The 20,921-nt window shown below is 45.8% G+C and overlaps 1 protein-coding gene across 1 annotated transcript in view; it reads right to left on the bottom strand.

The window, feature by feature from the left end:
• The window catches only part of robo1 (roundabout, axon guidance receptor, homolog 1 (Drosophila)), a 664,161-nt gene that overhangs the window by 401,356 nt on the left and 241,884 nt on the right, over positions 1-20,921 (bottom strand). The window contains exon 3 of the mRNA XM_082966738.1: positions 3,212-3,304. Coding sequence (XP_082822864.1) covers positions 3,212-3,304 — 93 coding nt within the window. The remainder of the gene's footprint in view (positions 1-3,211; positions 3,305-20,921) is intronic.

The following is a 20,921-nucleotide window of genomic DNA, read 5'->3' as shown; positions in this document are numbered from 1 at the left end:
GTATCCTGTGCCGGCTCTGCGCACTGTGTCTCCGGGGCGCTGGGAAGGCTCAGTTCGTCCTATGCCTGTGCTCCGCCTGTGCTGGGCGAAAGTTGGCATTGAGCCAAAGGGAGAGGTGCGTGTAGCAAGCATCAGATCTCCAGTGCTCCCCCACAGCCCGGTTCGACCTGTGCCTGCGCTCTGGAGGGGCCAGGCTAGAGTGGGCATTCAGCCGGGAGGAGGGGTGTCAAGCCTACGCACCAGATCTCCAGTGCTCCCCCACAGCCCGGTCTATCCTGTGCCTCCTCCACGGACCAGGCCTCCAGTGGGTCTCCCCAGCCTGGGGAATACGCAGCCAGAGTCGCCCGCCTGTCCGGAGCTGCCAGAGTCGCCCGCCTGTCCGGAGCTGCCAGAGTCGCCCGCCTGTCCGGAGCTGCCAGAGTCGCCCGCCTGTCCGGAGCTGCCAGAGTCGCCCGCCTGTCCGGAGCTGCCAGAGTCGCCCGCCAGTCCGGAGCTGCCAGAGTCGCCCGCCTGTCCGGAGCTGCCAGAGTCGCCCGCCTGTCCGGGGCCCGCTGCGAGGGTCCCCAGTCCGGGGTCGGCGGCGAGGGTCCCCACTCCAGAGGCGCCACATAAGTGGGCCAAGCCGAAGGTGGAGCGGGGTCGCAACCGCGACCAGAGCCGCAACCACGGAGAAATGCCCACCCAGACCCTCCCCTATAGGTTCAGGTTTTGCGGCCGGAGTCCGCAGCTTTGGGGGGGGGGGGGTACTGTCACGCCCTGACATGAGAGAGGCTTTTTTATGTCTCTATTTAGGTTTGGTCAGGGTGTGATTTGGGGGGGCATTCTATGTCCTTTTTTCTATGCTTTGTATTTCTTTGTTTTGGCCTGGTATGGCTCTCAATCAGGGACAGCTGTACATCGTTGTCGCTGATTGGGAGTCATACTTAGGCAGCCTGTTTTCCTTTGGGCTTTGTGGGTGGTTATTTTCTGTTTAGTGTTTTGCACCTGACGGAACTGTTCGGTTGTTCTTTTGTTTTGCTTGTTGCTTTAGTGTTCAGTTGTACATTAAAATGACAAACACTTACCATGCTGCATTTTGGTCTGATTTCTCTTCCCCTTCATCCGAGGACGACGAAGACCGTTACACGCTCTGATTTTTCACTGGCTGTTGAATAGTGTCCCACCTCCCCAAGAGAGGTTAAGCCATTTTGCCACAACTTTGGAAGTATGCTTGGGGTCATTGTCCATTTGGAAGACCCATTTGCGACCAAGCTTTAACTTCCTGACTGATGTCTTGAAATGTTGCTTCAATATATCCACATCATTTTCCATCCTCATGATGCCATCTATTTTGTGAAGTGCACCAGTCCCTCCTGCAACAAAGCACCCCCTCAACATGATGCTGCCACTCCCATGCTTCACGTTTGGGATGGTGTTCTTCAGCTTGCAAGCCTCCCCCTTTTTTCTCCAAACATAACAATGGTCATTATGGCTAAACAGTTCTATTCTTGTTTCATCAGACCAGAGGACATTTCTCCAAAAAGTATGATCTTTGACCCCATGTGCAGTTGCAAACTGTAGTCTGGCTTTTTTATGGCAGTTTTGGAGCAGTGGCTTATTCCTTGCTGAGCGACCTTTCAGGTTATGTCGATATAGGACTCATTTTACTGTCAATATAGATACTTTTGTACCTGTTTCCTCCAGCATCTTCACAAGGTGCTTTGCTGTTGTTCTGGGATTGATTTGCACTTTTTGCACCAAAGTATGTTCATCTCTAGGAGACAGAACACATCTCCTTCCTGAGCAGTATGATGGCTGCGTGGTCCCATGGTGTTTATACTTGCGTACTATTATTTGTACAGATGAACGTGGTACCTTCAGGCATTTGGAAATTGCTCCCAAGGATGAACCAGACTTTTGGAGGTCTACAATTATTTTTCTGAGGTCTTGGCTGATTTCTTTTGATTTCCCCATGATGTCAAGCAAAGAGGCACTGAGTTTGAAGGTAGGCCTTGAAATACATCCACAGCCTGATGAAGACCTAAGGGTGGAAACGTTGTAAATAAATATCACCTGGGAGCATGAGCAGCAGTGTGCAGCGTTTTCCTTTTTGTTTTCCATGAGTTTGCCTACAACTCCAGCACCTGAGGTAAGTAGTTGGATGTGCATATGTTCTTCAGCTTTTGTACTATCCCTCATCTCCCCACAGAGCCCTCTAGCCCTGGGAGACACTGTCTATGTCAACTGAAACACCAGTCAGCACACTGAGCCTACTTCTCCCACAATTATCCTTTTTCTGTACTCACGAATGTGAACTTATTCTGTAGTTTCTGCTGATATATTCACATGGTCAACATGTTTTATTACGTTTCCTTTATGTAGTGATGGAGCTCAGAGGGAGACACAGGCAGTTTACTTTATTCAGTTACTCTCTGTTTTCTGTGTATTAACATGGTATACAGCTAACAGGGGAATTCTTAATCCATATAGAAGATGTCTGCACTGAAATCTTCCCCAAAAAATGCATATTGTAATCCCTCTGATTACTATAGAGAATAGGAGATTTATATACCAGGTGTGACATAACATATTTCATATGATCTGCCATTTATTCACTCCAAGTTTAGAATGAATGTGACAGTTGCTATGCAGAAAATAACATCATGATTAAACCGTTCAAACCAACGTCCTTCCATTAATCACCATTGTGCCTCACCCAGTGTAATCAATTCCTCCAACCTCAAATTACGCATGACTAACGTTTCACAAAGACAACTTTGAGCAGCATAAAGACTTACAGATGGATGGATAGGATAGAGAGAACATTTGAAAACTCGAGACAAGAGAGCCTATGACAGAAAAGTATGTGTTGCAATAAGAAAGGGAGAAAGACGACTGGACATGACAGAGCAATTGGAAACATTTAACTCAGTCAATTCAGGGGATGAATTTAAGAGCAATTCATGAATCCCGAATTATTCATGAACTGATTTCAATTCCCCTCCTGAACTCACTTTCCCAAAGCTCCAACCTATCCTTAACACTCACTAACTCACTCACTCACAACACACACACACACACACACACACACACACACACACACACACACACACACACACACACACACACACACACACACACACACACACACACACACACACACACACACACACACACACACACAGTAGAAATAGTTGACCATAGTAAGAGGAAGCAGCAGCAGTATCAGTACCTGTGTAGCCCAGGGAGTTGTCATCCTCGTGTTCTGAGGTGGGGGCCGGCGTGGCCCCTTCACTGGCCCCGTCCTGAGTGGCCGCGCCCGTGTCTGTCGGAAATAACACCACAGGGACTGAGACCACCGGCACACTCTCATCACCGGACACGGCCAGTGCCCATGACCCTATGCCCATCTGGCACAGGCAGCACCACACACTCAGCAGTGCCAGGCTCAGAGGGTGCCACTGCCCACCCACCCTATACCCTCCGTGGGAGAGACCACCCACCCACATCCCTGGCTGTATCCAAGATCCAACAGTCTTCAAAATAATATCCAGTGAGACGCTGACTGAGACACTTGTAAACCTAGACAGTAGTGCCACAGTGTGTCAATCAGCTGCCTTTTATAGTTCAGTCAGGGGATGCTGTCAGCCTCAATGGGAGAGAGCTGTGAGACTGATCCTATCTCCTAGGATCTCGGTTGGTGTGTCCCCATGCTGCGTTGTGGTGGTTGTGGTGTGTGTGCAGAATGGGAGTCCCTCTATCCTCCCAAAAGCCATGACTGGCTGCACTCCTGTGGGACCATATGGGCAGGGCAGAGTAGGGAGGGTTAGGGTACTCCTACCCTGATTCAGGACCCCACCATACACACACCTACACACTCACACACACAGACACACATACTGATGCTGAAACTTATTTTTACAGCCAATTAACTGCTAATCAGTCCTTTTGATTGTGGTCCCTCTCCCATCACATCAGTACTGTGGCTGACTGTCTCTTCAGCAGACAGGGTGACAGGTTTTGGCTGTGTGAAAGGCTGTGTGACAGGCTGTGTGACAGGCTGTGTGAGGGTGGGACAGATGGGGGGAGGAGAGAGGGGAGGGGTGAGAGAAGCCAAGAGGGCTAGGCGTATGGCTAATGGGGGAGATGGGGGCCGTTGGAGGCCACTGTGCCCTCATGATGGGTAGACGTGGGATAAATCAGCCTGGGACATGCCCACTCTCATTGTGGGCCGCTGACAGGGGGTTAATTTGGGCTGGGGGGAGGTGAGAGGGGTTAATGAAAGGAGGTCTAAACTGTCCAGCTGACTGAAAGGCAGTCTGTCGGAAGTGTCTGTATCCTCAATAGGATCTGGCATCAGTGGGGAAAAATAGCAGACGGGGTGACTGAATAGATCATTGGAGAGCACCTTGGATCACTGGACTGTGTAGCAGTATGACCCCTATTCCCTTTGTCTTAGTTATTTCTACAGAAGTCTGACAGCATTAAGAAACATAGCATTTTGAATAACACGATATATACAGCACAGTATGACAAGGCTTCAAAACAGTTTGGACAAATTGCAGAGAAGAAAACAACATACTAGAGACATGTTGGAGAGGCGTTCCACATGAATGGAGTGGTCCTGCTCCCTACTGGTCCTGTAGTGTTGTAGTTAGAGCAACGCTGGGACAGTTTAAAGTAACCATGCTGGAACCATCCTATTATCAGACACCTCTCTCTCTCGGCGCTGTGTTACTGTTTACGCAAACAAGTGTCTCTGCTCTGCTTCAACTGACAACACCACTGGAGAGAGGAGGGGAGGCAACAACACACACAGAACCACGCACATATATACACAGATACGGCTCAACACAGAATGGAACACAGACAAGGTTCTGAAGCAGGCTCAACACAGAATGGAACATAAACAAGGTTCTGAAGCAGGCTCAACGCAGAATGGAACACAGACAAGGTTCTGAAGCATGTTCAACACAGAATGGAACACAGACATCCAGGGCGACAGAATTAGTTTCTTTGTCTGTCTGTCTGATTTAGGTTTTCACACATATTATGACAGTGTTTCCCAAACCTGGTCCTCCAGTATCCCCAACAGTACACCTTTTTATTGTAACCTTGGACAATCACACCTGATTCAACTTGTCAACGAATCATCAAGCCCTCAATGAGTTGAATGAGGTGTGTTTCTCAAGGGCTACAACGAAGCTGTGTTCTGTTAGAGGGCCTCGAGGACCAGGGTTGGGAAACACTGTATTATGACACCAGTTACAGGATGAACCAGATCTCTGACGTTGTTGTTGCGTTGTCATCAACACTTCTAAAGCAGATTAATTACAGACTGCCTCTGGCAAATCTTCATTTGGAAAATGACAGCTAATGTAGCAAAAGACATGGGTGGCATTTATAACCTAATTAAAAAGGCATAACAAATCATGTGTTCAATCTGTTCTAAATAGCATTAACCATCTGTGACCTTAAAAATGAAACAGTTTCAAATCAACATAACACCAGTAAAGGGTTATATAATGATATTTTCCCCAGGAATATGCAAGAGAAAGCCCCATACAGCAGCAGAGACCCAGAGGTGATTCCACTACCTATAGAGCACAGTCACCCAGACACCTTGACTTGTTTAAAACAGGGTACAGTAGGTCTTTCTTTTTAATAGGTTCTTGATTCTCATATTTTCCATTTCCTTGTGCTTTCGGTCTCGTCCTGCTAACTCTGTAGTGCACCTGTTTTCTTTTTTGGCCTCCTCTCTCAGTCGTTCTATGGGTGGTCCAAAGCCAGGCTCCAATTAAAGGCCACTTCAGAGTTAATTAACAGGTGGTGTACCCAGCTGCCCCAGGGCTCTTGGACCCCTCACTGCCCCACCTCCAACCCCTCCAGTCAAAGAGCTGTGCCATATCTCATCTCCCCTGTTGGCTAATTACTATGGCCCATGTGCTGATAACCGATTGCTCTCAAACAGATACAAAGACAAGCCTGCTCCTCCCTGGCCACCCCCGGCCAACCCCTCATCCCCCAGCCTCTCATCCCCACAGCACTCATCCCCCAGCCTCTCATCCCCCAGCCTTTTATCCCCCCAGCCCTCATCCCCCAGCCTCCCATCCCCCAGCCTTTCATCCCCCCAGCCCTCATCCCCCAGCCTCTCATGCCCCAGTCTTTCATCCCACCAGCACTCATCCCCCAGCCTCTCGTCCCCAGCCCTCGTCCCCCAGCCTCTCATCCCCCAGCCTTTTATCCCCCAGCCCTCATCCCCCAGCCTCCCATCGCCCAGCCTTTCATCCCCCCAGCCCTCATCCCCCAGCCTCCCATCCCTCAGCCTTTCATCCCCCCAGCCAACATCCCCCATCCTCTCACCCCCCAGCCTGTCGTCCCCCAGACTCTCATCCCCGCAGCCGTCATCTCCACAGTCTAACACCAAAAGAGCAGTCTGTTTTCTGGGTCAGTCTCCACTCTGTATGGACCTGGCCACAGGGCGCTGGACAATAGGATCTCTTGTAGCTGATGGCCTCAACCCAGTGCCCAGCACTCACCAATCATACTGCTCTAAATTATACCATGTTTTTCTGCAACTTTGCACAACTAAATGGAGCTTAAGAAACTTTGCAAAACACATTTTTGCTACTTACAATCCCTTTCTCCCCCAAACAGCAATGATCAGCTGTAGAGCACATCATGCACAGTGAAACATGGCAACCCAGTCAGCCTGATTGCCTTTGTTATTGCCCTTGTGCTTCTCATTGTTTCTCATTGCTTAGGCTGACAAACGAGGAGGAGCAGGTAGTTGATGTGAATGGAGGAGCTGGCTGCTGCGTCATTGTTATCTTGTTGTGTATTGGCAGCAGTGGTTTGGCCTAGACAGTGGAGGTGATGGATGGTGTTTAAATGATTATTGTGTATGTGGAGTCTGACTTCAGGCCCTGAGCTTGTTAACTGCAGGGCTGCTTGTTTGGTTTGATGAGTTCCTTCACGCTGTCTGACAGGAAGTGATGAATCAGGCTGTCATTAGCAACAACACTGTCAACATTTGCTTTGTGACAAATATTTTTCTGCTTAAAGTGTAGGTAGGTTGACAAGTATTGATTTACATAAAGCAAACTAAAGAGAGGAAAGATGTTGGATTGGGATATTTATAGCTGCTAACTGAAAACCAAACACACTGTAATTTTTTCTTTCTTCCTCTCTATCTATTTGCTTTGTGCAGAGCCCAATCACAGCTGTCAACTGAATGTTTCTGGACAGGATTTATTCTCATTATGCTGGGCCTCAGTTCAATCATGTCTGCCTTAAATGTGGAAAAGTGTACTTTGTGGTGAAGACAGTCGCTGCTCGCTTCATCTCTCTCCACACCCCTCCTCTCCACACTGTCTCTCTCATTTCCATTTTGATTACACTTTCTGTGTTTTACCCAGGGCCATGCATCGCTAATGGGCTTTTAATCAAGCCTGGAGATAGGAAACACACACACAAAGAGCACACACCGCTGGATGAGAGGGAGAGAGTGAGAGAGGAACGTTGGAAGAGAGAGGGATGAAGGGATAGAGAGAGGGATGGAGGGAGAAAGGGAGAGGGAGGGACAGAGGGAGAGAGAGAGCCAAAGAAAGGCACATGAGAAAAAAGATAGACAAATGTGCAAATGAAAGATAGTAGCTGAAATGACAGCCATTAGACTACCTATGTTTAGTCTTACACGAATCATAAACACACATACTGTACTCCACTGTACCAACCCCAACACCATACCTACTTAGACCTTTCAAAGCCCAGACTAGAAATGAAGAATTCCTGAGTAAAAGGGGGGTGTCATTTCACTATGAGAATAACTGAAAGGGGTCAGCCCAGGGTCAAGGCCTCGCAGAGACAATGAGACAGACAGAGACAATGTTCACCCAGGGGTAGTTTAAGGGACTGAGACCACTGTAGCCCCTGTCTGTCCCCTGTGGATCCTAGTGTGTGGCCTGTGGAGGAGGGAGGGGCTCACACCAGCCATAACCCTGTCAATTCAGGATTATGCATATGAAAGCATCTCCGGCCCACCTCAAAACCACACAGTGTGTACACCATTAATTACCACAATGAGGATTCTGCAGGGGTCGCTAGGGAAGCCTTTTTGTGTCCCTGTTATCTATGGAAACGGTCGGTGAGAAAGAATGCACAAGAGGGATCAAATGGTTTGCTGAGAGGCAGCGACCGTGGAGTGGTTAGCAACTGGTAAACAGTATGGCTAATGCAAAAATCAGAATGGGACATACTTGATTGGGGCAGGAAAGCACCATAAGGATTTGTAATAATGTATCTGTCTTTAATCTTAGAAATGCACAAAGTGTGTATATCTACAGCATACATACTATGGGTGTATATTGCCTATAGTGTATTTGCAGAGCTAGTTTCCAGGTGCTGAGTGAATAGAGAGCAGTGTAGTCTGGTCCAAGGCTGAAGGATGTGCTGTCTATGAGGCCTCCCCTAGGCCACCCCTAACATCGTCTCCTCTTTCCACTTTCTCTCCATCCCTACAGAGATGCTATCCCGACCTCTTTCCTCTCCATGGCAGACAAAATGTAATCTCACTTTAGATGGGATCATTCTGAGACAAATATCATCAAGCCAGCATCAAGCTAGTTTTGATGAGAAAGTGGATGGGAACTTAACTTTGATTCTCTCTATTCTGACCAAAGTCAGCAAGTAATTTGAGATAAACACTGAGACACCAATATATTCTCTACACAAGAGTAACATTTTGTCAAGATATTTTTTTTGTAGTATTTTCCAAACAAAAATTGTGTGTGTGTGTGTGTGTGTGTGTGTGTGTGTGCGTGTGTGTGTGTGTGTGTGTGTGTGTGTGTGTGTGTGTGTGTGTGTGTGTGTGTGTGTGTGTGTGTGTGTGTGTGTGTGTGTGTGCAACAAGCCACGTGCTTGTTGCACCCTCGACAACTACTATGATTATTATTATTTGACCATGCTGGTCATCTATGAACATTTTAACATCTTGACCATGTTCTGTTATAATCTCCACCCGGCACAGCCAGAAGAGGACTGGCCACCCCTCATAGCCTGGTTCCTCTCTAGGGTTCTTCCTAGGTTTATGGCCTTTCTAGGGAGGTTTTCCTAGGGAGTTTTTCCTAGCCACCGTGCTTCTTTCACATGCATTGCTTGCTGTTTGGGGTTTTAGGCTGGGTTTCTGTACAGCACTTTGAGATATCAGCTGATGTACGAAGGGCTATATAAATACATTTGATTTGATTTGATTTGATGTGTGTGTGTGTGTGGGAGCGGGGGCATTACATAGAGCGTTAGAATAATTCTGTTTTCATGAGATAAAGATTTGAGTGATGATAATGAGATACACTACATGACCACAAATTGCTGCTGTAACAGCCTCCACTCTTCTAGGAAGGATTTCCACTAGATGTTGGAACATTCAGCCACAACAGCAGTAGTGAGGTTGGGCACTGATGTTAGGTGTTTAGGCCTGGCTTGCAATCGAGGTTCCAATTCATCCCAAAGGTGTTCAATGGGGTTGAGGTCAGGGCTCTGTGCATGCCAGTGTCATGACTTTCCCTTTTGGGTGAGGAGCATAGGCCCCAGATCCCCCCCCCCCTCTCTATCTACTATTACTGAGAAAATGTAATGTGAAGTTAGCCTTCTAAATGAGAGAAATGTTTTTCATATGAAGTCCTAACCAGTCAGTGACCACATCCACGTGAGCACAGACATTATGTCGGCGTCATGTAACGCCCCTATTCCAGAGTGCATAAAACCCCTCGTGAACAATTAACATTAGACCAGAGAACGCTGAAATGGTTAAGAAATGCAAATCTCTAGAGACCAGCGGGACCGACAGCGTGAGTTGGAAGGTACAAAATGGTTAGACACTTTCAACAGAGAAGAAGAAAATCTCTATAGACCAGACAGCAGGAAGCGGTGGCTACATGGCTGAACACTATAGACCAAGCAGGCGGACGGTGTGAATCGGACGTCACAAATGGTTAGACTCTACAAGACCAGTACACGGACAGCGTGAGCTAAAAGGTACAAAATGGTTAGAAATTCTGAAACTTTCTCGAGTGAAGAAGATGAAGGCTACACAGTCTGCAGCTGTTTAAGTATTTTAGTATAAGCTCGACCGAGAACCATCGGGTGGTACTCTGAAAGATCCATTCTAAAAAACATTTCCCTATCAAACGACCATTGGTACGTCTGACATACCCGTTATAACAGAGCTACGACTACGAAAGACTTTGATCTCTGGTGAACACAACCAGAGACTTCTGATGAATTACTCTCCACAGTAAATGGACCGGGCGATTTCAACAGAGAGAGACGACAAGACATACAAGCGCAAATATGTACATTGCAATTATTTTCGAATGAGCGGCCGTTCATGTGCAAAGTATTAGCATTTCCATGAGCATAGTTATCAACTGTATATAGTGGGTCCATTCTGTCTTTCCCACTCTTTATCTGTCCTTACCCCTTTCCATTGTCTACCAAGCCGTCATATCCACTAGGGACTTTTCATTGCATGATGTAGTAATCAGTGTGTAAGCTATTCTGTTTGTGTGTTTATGTAACTCTGTGTGATTATTTAGTTAGTTAGTAAGTAAATAATTAAGCCAATTTGTATGTCGCTGATTCATTATTTATGCTAGGGTTCGTGCAGATATCCAAGGATTTTGCGGCATTCACAATGAGACTGAAGGTAAATAAGAATGAATTCACTGTGACTAATGTAAGAGATATTTATATCTTTAGAGTTTAGTAGGGAGATAGTAACTCGTTAAACAACTTTTGCTGTGTTCCCCAAATTACTACTTAATTAATTGTTACATGAGACATTTAATTGCGTAATGATTTAACGTGATATGTAATTAGTTTAGAAAATAATAATCAATCACATTAATGATAGTCAAGACATGACACCAGCCAAGTTCTTCCACACTAATCTCGACAAACAATTTCTGTATGGGCCTCACTTTGTGCACAGGGGCATTGTCATGCTGAAACAGTAAAGGGCCTTCCCCAAACTGTTGCCACAAAGTTGGAAGCACAGAATCGTAGTGTTAAGATAGTGTTAAGATTTCCCTTCACTGGAACTAAGGGGCCTAGCCCGAACCACGAACCTCCTCCAGCAAACTTTACAGTTGACACTATGCATTCAGGCAGGTAGCGTTCTCCTGTCATCCGCCAAACCCAGATTCGTCCATCGGACTGCCAGATGGTGAAGCTTGATTCATCACTCCAGAGAACGCGTTTCCACAGCTCCAGAATCCAATGGTGGCAAGCTTTATACCACTCCAACCGACGCTTGGCATTGCGCATGGTGATCTTAGGCTTGTGTGCGTCTGCTCGGCCATGGAAACCCATTTCATGAAGCTCCCGACGAACAGTTATTGTGTTGATGTTGCTTACAGAGGCAGTTTGGAACTCGGTAGTGAGTGTTGCAACCGAGGACAGATGATGTTTATGGGCTATGCGCTTCAGCACTCGCCGGTCCCGTTCCATGAGCTTGTGTGGCCTACCACTTCGCAGCTGAGACGTTTCCACTTCACAATAACAGCACTTACAGTTGACCGGAGCAGCTCTAGCAGGGCAGAAATTTGACGAACTGAAAAGGTGGCATCCTATGACGGTGCCACGTTGAAAGTCACTGAGCTCTTCAGTCACGGCATTTTATTGCCAATGTTTGTCTATGGAGATACACCTGTCAGCAACGGTGTGGCTGAAATAGCCGTATCCACTAATTTGAAGGGGCGTCCACATACTTTTGTATATATAGTGTAATTAGGCTGACAAGTAATTTGGTTCCAATTGTTTCCAATGAGAAAACCCTACTGGAGGGGAAAGGGAAATGCATCAGAAAAGTTCACATTAAAAGATAGTATTCATATTTTCCAAAACACTCCTGTTTTGTCACTGCTTTATTGCTCAATGGCCAGATTGTTTCTCCTGTCGTGACAGTTTTTCTCCTGTCCTGGCAGTTGTTTCTCCTGTCCGGATGGTTGTTTCTCCTGTCCTGACAGTTGTTTCTCCTGTCCTGACAGTTGTTTCTTCTGTCCTGACAGTTGTTTCTCCTGTCCTGACAGTTGTTTCTCCTGTCCTGGCAGTTTTCTCCTGTCCGGACGGTTGTTCCTCCTGTCCTGACAGTTGTTTCTCCTGTCCTGACAGTTGTTTCTCCTGTCCTGACAGTTGTTTCTCCTGTCCTGACAGTTGTTTCTCCTGTCCTGACAGTTGTTTCTCCTGTCCTGACAGTTTTTCTCCTGTCCTGACAGTTGTTTCTCCTGTCCGGACAGTTGTTTCTCCTGTCCTGACGGTTGTTTCTCCTGTCCTGACAGTTGTTTCTCCTGTCCTGACAGTTGTTTCTCCTGTCCTGACAGTTGTTTCTCCTGTCCGGATGGTTGTTTCTCCTGTCCTAATAGTTGTTTCTCCTGTCCTGGCAGTTGTTTCTCCTGTTCGGACGGTTGTTTCTCCTGTCCTGACAGTTGTTTCTCCTGTCCTGACAGTTGTTTCTCCTGTCCGGATGGTTGTTTCTCCTGTCCTAATAGTTGTTTCTCCTGTCCTGACAGTTTTCTCCTGTCCTGACAGTTGTTTCTCCTGTCCTGACAGTTTTTCTCCTGTCCTGACAGTTGTTTCTCCTGTCCGGACAGTTGTTTCTCCTGTCCTGACAGTTGTTTCTCCTGTCCTGACAGTTGTTTCTCCTGTCCGGACAGTTGTTTCTCCTGTCCTGACAGTTGTTTCTCCTGTCCGGACAGTTGTTTCTCCTGTCCTGACAGTTTTTCTCCTGTTCGGACGGTTGTTTCTCCTGTCCTGACAGTTGTTTCTCCTGTCCTGACAGTTGTTTCTCCTGTCCGGATGGTTGTTTCTCCTGTCCTGACAGTTGTTTCTCCTGTCCTGACAGTTGTTTCTCCTGTTCGGACGGTTGTTTCTCCTGTCCTGACAGTTGTTTCTCCTGTCCTGACAGTTGTTTCTCCTGTCCGGACAGTTGTTTCTCCTGTCCTGACAGTTTTTCTCCTGTCCTAATAGTTGTTCCTCCTGTCCTGACAGTTTTTCTCCTGTCCTGACAGTTGTTTCTCCTGTCCGGACAGTTGTTTCTCCTGTCCTGACAGTTTTTCTCCTGTCCTGACAGTTGTTTCTCCTGTCCGGACAGTTGTTTCTCCTGTCCTGACAGTTATAGAGAAATGTTGTGCTCCCTCTCATCTCATTCAGAAGTCACTTTGATACAGAGAACTGAATAAACATGTCAGACTCCGTTTTCCAAGTTGGCAGAGGAGCTGACTCCTTTCCTCTCACATATGTGTTGATAATTGTGGTTAAATAAAAGCACAAGTGTCAGGGAAGAAAAATATGTAATTTTGTATTGCTGACAGATTGTTCCAGAGCGCATCCAGTAACCACAGAAAGAATAACACAGGTTAGCGTTTTTCATCATGAATCTTGTTCTGGAGGCAGTTCTGCAGTGGTCACTAGCTAGCACAGCAACAACGTCATAAAATCATAACATTTTAAACCTAACACTAACTTTAACCACACTACTAACCCTGACACCTAAACCTGACCTTAGATTAAGACCAAACGGCAAATCTAAGTTTTCATGATTTTTTTTACAATATAGACAATTGTGACTTTGCAGCTGGCCAATCTAAGGGGAAATCGCTCAGTTTTGTCTCCAGGGCAAGACTCATGACAGTAAACGTCAACCTGCAGAACAAACAAGGCTGATTGGCTTGTGGAGTGGTACATGATGTTCAAGGGTCACTGCCATGCAATACCTCTTTTCACTCAAATACCAGTGCCAGACACCACAGTAGCACATAATAACAGTTTTGTATTCCGTGCTACAGTTTTGACAGTGTATGACAGTCCTACAGTAATAACCATCTGTGACATGAAGAAGATATTTATCATATCCAACCAACCGAACTGCAGTTATGTTGTTGAACCACTTGAGTTCAAGAGTATCTCTGTCTACGGAGAACTGAAACAGCACTGTGACTAGTGTCAGGGGTCTTGCTCTGACAAGGCTGGGAAGCTGAGACGAGCACGTTCAGACCTGCCAAAAGCCCCATATGTCCATCTCTGTGATACCACATGACATGTCCCATCACAGTTTAAACATGCACTGGTGTGAGAGAAAGAGAGAGAGAGAGAGAGAGAGAGAGAGAGAGAGAGAAATGGGGAAAGAGAGAGAATTCCATAGAGAATACTTCTCCAACAGGAACAGATGGGGGCCGTCAGGGACGAGGAGATTGGAGGGGCGTGGTAAAAAGAGCTTGTAGTCCGTTAGCCTGTCCTGTCTTGGCGGCCCGGCCGGCCAGCGTTACAGCTAGGCACCATGACAAATGTGCAGCTTGTCGCAGAGCGTAGACTCCACCACAGCTGACAAATCACTGACCTTCTCTTACTTTCCAACACACACACAATATATGGGATCAACACCACCTCATCTCAGTTTTGAAAAGTTCCAGTTTTTTTCAGGAGTTCATAATTATTCCCTTTGGCTGCCTCATTTTTCTTCAATCTGCGAACTGCCAACCTCCTTACGGTAAACCAATCAGTAGATCCCACGTGAAGGGGAAAGTGTAGTCATGGTTTTTCCTGCTACATTAAATGAGTTTAGGGGGCAGTGGAGCGTGTCATTCAGACCTCATTTCAGGACTGTGGTACCCGTTGTGACAATCTACGATAACCGCATTTAGCAGTTCTGCATCATATGGTTTTTTACTTGTTGACTGTCAAACTAAGGGACAGACGGCCAGACATCGCAGACAAACACAGACGTGCATGCACACACAGACTCGCATACAACTCTCTGAGAGTTAAAGGAGTTAAAAAATCTATGTCAATGTCCATGAAGGTGTTGATTTTTGTAAATGGGCACCAGGTAGACTAGCGGTTAAGAACGTTGGGCCAGTAACCTAAAGGTTGCAGTTTCTAACGCCCGAGCCGACTAGGTGAAAAATCTGCCAATGTGCCCATGAGCAAAGCACTTAACCCTAATTGCTCCTGTATGTCGCTCTGGATAAGAGTGTCTACTAAATGACACACTTTTAGAGTGTACGTGTACCAAAGACTGCACAAAGAATAGGGCGGCGCACAATTGGCCCAGCGTCGTGCGGCTTAGGGTTTGGCCGGGGTAGGCCTGTCATTGTAAATAAGAATTTGTTCTTAAATAAAGGTTGAATAAAAAAAGAAATACAAATAAAATAGGTGTACTACAGCCGCCTCTCATCACCTCCATGCCCTGGAGCTGCTGCTGTCAAGACCACGATGGAGCTGGGGGAATTCTACAGCTTTTAATTAGGCAGTAAGAGAAAACAACCTCATCTGTCTGATGTGACGACATGAAGCTGGCACAAACATCTCCCACTTCTGAAAGGCTGGTATATGGTGCAAACAAAGGAGGAATCAGCACATGTACTGTATGTTGATTGGGCAGTGTTGGGTAAATAATGGTGTAGACGTGTAATTGTCCATGAACTGCACCTTGGCTCGTCTCAACCTTTGAATGAATACAAATTGGTCATTATTCTAGTTGAGAGGCAGACAACTGAATGTTAATTCCTGACTTGAGTTTAACGGGAGAATAATGGTCTTAACTGGAGCATAGCCTTTCCATAGACTGTAGTCGGCCAACACAGATGACCAGACTTCCGTGTGAGTGCTTATATCATAGTGAGTGTCAGACATGGCCTCAAACTCAAATTACTGGGCTGTTCAAAGAAGTGTAATCCAACTCTATACCACAAGTGTGCTTTCTCCCAGTTCTCTCCCAAAATGTGTTGGTCTATAAACATTTATTTTCTGGAAAAGTCATTTGTTTGTCCATTGGTCATGACTTGACTAATACGCCACAATACCACAATGTCAAATACAATGTAATTTCTATGTTCAGATTTTCAATGTCTAGAAAACATTGTTTCAATACTCACGCAATCGTTAAGCAATGTTATTGGTCTGATGGTGTTTGTGTAACAGTGTTAATGGTATACCCAGGGTTCTCCTATATGACTCTTATAGTGTTTACACAGGCTGTGGTTATTTCTACATATATTCCTGTGAACCAAGGCTAATGACTAATATTCAAATATGGCCAATAAACATGTACTTGCTAGGAACCTCTCCTTCATCATTTCCAGTTGGAAAACACACAGACAAGTTAATTTGCTTGTATGTCAGTCACCACCAGCTCAGTCACCATCTGATCTGGAGTCAAGCAAGCTGAAAATAACAGCACAGCAGACACTATGACCCCTCTCCAGACTTCTCTCTCCCTCTGCACCTTCTCTCCCTCCCACAGATCTGTGCTTGTCGTTTGGGGGACATGTGTATGCAAATCTGAGGAACACAGACTGAATATTCACAGTCAGATGAGAGTCCTCAGATAAACCAACTCACGTCCTCAATCTGTACAACATTGATTAGAGGAGATGGAAATGAGCCTGTGTGAAGACTGAAAAAAAAACATGGCAGGCGTCTGGCCAACTTCTCTAATGATCTTCTCTGTGTAGGAGTGGATCAATACCGTAGCTTAGTTACCAGAGGCTGTGCCAACACCTTGATGATGTCTGCTACAGCGTGTCCACAGATAGATGGTGCAACCACAAAGGGGCCATAAAGAGGCAGGCTAAATCATCAGTCTTACACAACTAGCCATGTTCTCTCTCTGGACTAACTTTAGGCAGGGAACATTGCTTCACAGCTAAGTAAGAGTTATCGTTTTGTCCGTGGAATTGCTTTGATTTCCCCAGAGTGACGTTGAAAGGAGATCACTGGGCTCTGTACAAGTGCTTCAAATGACTGTGTGGATTATTTGTGGTATCATCATGTTTGGCTAAAGCAAGTTAGTTAGGGATCAGTGTTTCAAGATAACACTATCTCACTAAAAAGGAATATGAATCTTCTTTGCCAGCAGGAGGAGGATGGGATTCCCCTTCAGAGTTTCTTCCTGCAAGCTTGTCCTTGGCACTGTCTCCTTGGTTTACTATTTAGGGATTTTAAGTTTAGATTTTGTAAAGCACTGGATGACGAATGTATTGGTAAGAAAATATTAACACTGTACAAAGCACATTTGATGGATTGACTGATTTTGACGAAACTGAAGGGTTGTGAGAAAATAAACCTATTTCACCTGAGGGAAGGAGTGAGCGGGAGTCAAAATTCCAAAGTGATCCTGAAAGATTTACAATGTGAGAATTCAGTGTCTCCCCACTTTGACCGATAAATCATATGTTTACTTGTCCCCATGGAATGCGTAGATTGCACAGGAGGTTGGTGGCACCTTAACTGGGGAGGACGGGCTCGTGGTAATGACTGGAGCGGAATCAGTGGAATGTTATCAAATACATCAAACCAATGGTTTCCATGTGTTTGATGCCATTGCATTTTCTCCATACCAGCCATTATTATGAGCTGCATCCACTGGTAGAATCAATGGTAAAGCATTTAAGGATAACAGTTTCTAACTCTGTGAATCTGTAGCGATACATCTCCTTCCACCCATCTACAGGGAATAGAGGTTGTCCCATGTTAGGACTACACCGCAATCCTCCCTCAACTCTAAATATGTCTGATGACTACATGGCCCTGTGTAAACCTGAAGAATAAGATCACCTCACTCTGTCCAACCTTGTCACATTACCAAATCAAGACTTGTTTTCACTTGATATGCTGCCAGAGGGCCCCCAGACTAATGTCAGGGTAATTATAGGCCATAAAACTATTCAGAAAGTTTCATAAGGTTTTCCCTTGTAACTCACTTAAACATATAATATTGTCAGAGAGGGATTTACTATCAATCCTACTGGCTTTCAGAGAGATATCTATCATTCATACAACTATCAAGCAGCTATTTTCTTCTGACAGCATCATTACTCAATGATATAAGTAACAACTACTGAACCCAAAACGATACACATTGAAATACAGAAGCAGGTTGTTCTTTGGACAAATGCATAAGGCTTGCTTCCTTCTCTTATACTGATACCAATAAACAACAATGGCTGAATCCTAGTCCATATATCATCAGCACAAATGGTTATATTTCAGCCAAAACATCTAAAGGAGATGCTAAAGCTTCAGCCTATAGTTTGTGTATACCAAATAACAGTGACATAACTTGAAACATGATGGGAGTAGTGAGTCATAAGAGGGCCAGGGGCCGGGGGCCAGGGGGCAGATCATAAATTCAACCAAGGCATGAAATGCAACAAAAGACAAAGTGGGTCTCTCCATACCCCCCTGTCAATCATTGTCACCCTACAGAATCACCTCACACAATCACCCCACATAAACACCCCACAAATAACCCCATAGAATCACCCTACAGATTCACACTACAAAATCACCCTACAGAATCACCATTCAGAATCACACCATAGAATCATTCTACAGAATCAATCAACACAATCACCCCACATATTCACCCCACATAATCACCCTACATAATCACCCTACATAATCACCCCATAGAATCACCCTACAGACTCACTCCACATAATCACCCCACAAAATCACCCCATAGAATCAACCTACAGAATCACCCCACATAATCACCCTACAAAATCCCCTTACAGAATCACCCCAAAGAATCACCCTACAGAATCACCCTACAGAACCACCCCACATAATAACCTCACACAATCACCACACAGAATCAACCTACAGAATCACCTCACACAATCACCCCACATTGTCACCCTACAGAATCACCCTACAGAATAACCTCACACAATCACCCCACATAATCAACCTACAGTACTACCCTACAGAATCACCCCACATAATCACCTTTCAGAATCACCCCATAGAATCACCCTACAGAATCACTCCACACAATCACCCCACATTGTCACCCTACAGAATCACCCTACAGAATAACCTCACACAATCACCCCACATAATCAACCTACAGTACTACCCTACAGAATCACCCCACATAATCACCTTTCAGAATCACCCCATAGAATCACCCTACAGAATCACTCCACACAATCACCCCACAAAATCACCCCATAGAATCACCCTATAGAATCACCCCACATAATAAACCTACAAAATCTCCCTACAGAATCACCCCACAGAATCACCCTACAGGATCACCCTACAGAATCCCCCCACATAATCACCCCATAGATCCACCCTACAGAATCCCCCCACATAATCATCCTACAGAATCACCCCACAGAATCACCCCACATTGTCACCCTACAGAATCACCCTACAGAATAACCTCACACAATCACCCCACAAAATCACCCTACAGAACTACCCTGCAGAATCACCTCACATAATCACCCTTCAGAATCACCCCATAGAATCACCCCACACAATCACCCCATAGAATTACCCTACAGAATCACCCCACATAATCACCCTACAAAAACCCCCTACAGAACCACCCCACAGAATCACCCTACAGAATCACCTCACAAAATCACCCCACATTGTCACCCTACAGATTCACACAACAGAATAACTTCACACAATCACCCCACAAAATCACCCTACAGAACTACCCTACAGAACCACCCCACATAATCACCCTTCAGAATCACCACATAGAATCACCCAACATCATCACCCCACATAATCACACTATAGAATTGCCCCACAGAATCACCCCACAGAACCACCCTACAGAATCACCCAGCATAATTACCCCACATAATCACCACACATAATCACCTTACAGAACAACCCTACAGAATCACCCCACATAATCACCCTTCAGAATCACCCCATAGAATAACCCTACAGAACAACCCTACAGAATCACCCCACATAATCACCCTACAGAATCACTCCACACAATCACCCTACATAATCACCCCCCAGATTCACCCTACAGAATCACCCCACATAATCACCCTACAGAATCCCCCCACATAATCACCCCATAGAATCACCCTGCAGAACCACCCTACAGTATCACCCCATAGATTCACCCTACAGAATCCCCCCACATAATCACCCCATAGAATCACCCCACATAATCACCCTACATAATCACCCCACAGAAAAACCTCACACAATCACCCCACATAATCACCCCACATAATCACCCCACATAATCACCCTACAGAATCACCCTACTGACTCACCCTACAGAATCACTCTACAGAATCACCCCACAAAATCACCCTACAGAATCACCCCATAGAATCACCCTACAGAATCACCCCACAGAATCACCCTACAAAACCACGCTACAGAATCCCCCCACATAATCACCCCATAGAATCACCCTACAGAATCACCCCACATAATCACCCTACAGAATCACCCCACATAATCACCCTACAGAATCACCCCACAGAAAAACCTCACACAATCACCCCACATAATCACCCTACAGAATCACCCTACTGACTCATCCTACAGAATCACTCTACAGAATCACCTCACACAGAATCACCCTACAGAATCACCTCACACAATGACCCCACAAAATCACCCTACAGAATCACCCCACATAATCACCCTACAGAATCACCCCACATGAAAAACCTCACACAATCACCCCACATTGTCACCCTACAGAATCACCCTACAGAATAACCCCACAGAATCACCCACCATAATCACCCCACAGAATCCCCCCATAGAATCACCCTACAGAATCACCCCACATAATCACCCTACAGAATCACCAAACAGAATCACCCCATAGAATCATCCTACAGCATCACTCCACACAATCACCCTACATAATCACCCAATAGAATCACCCCACATAATCACCCCACATAATCACCCTACAGAATCACCCCACATAATCACCCTACAGAATCACCCCACAGAAAAACCTCACACAATCACCCCACATAATCACCCCACATAATCACCCTACAAAATCACCCTACTGACTCATCCTACAGAATCACTCTACAGAATCACCCCACAAAATCACCCAACAGAATCACCCCACAAAATCCCCCTAC

This window comes from Salmo salar, chromosome 20 (genome assembly GCF_965601325.2).
Source record: "Salmo salar chromosome 20, fSalSal1, whole genome shotgun sequence".
Taxonomy (NCBI): Eukaryota; Metazoa; Chordata; class Actinopteri; order Salmoniformes; family Salmonidae; genus Salmo; species Salmo salar.
Note: the sequence above shows the minus strand (reverse complement) of the source record. Positions and strands in the feature narration are given on the sequence as shown.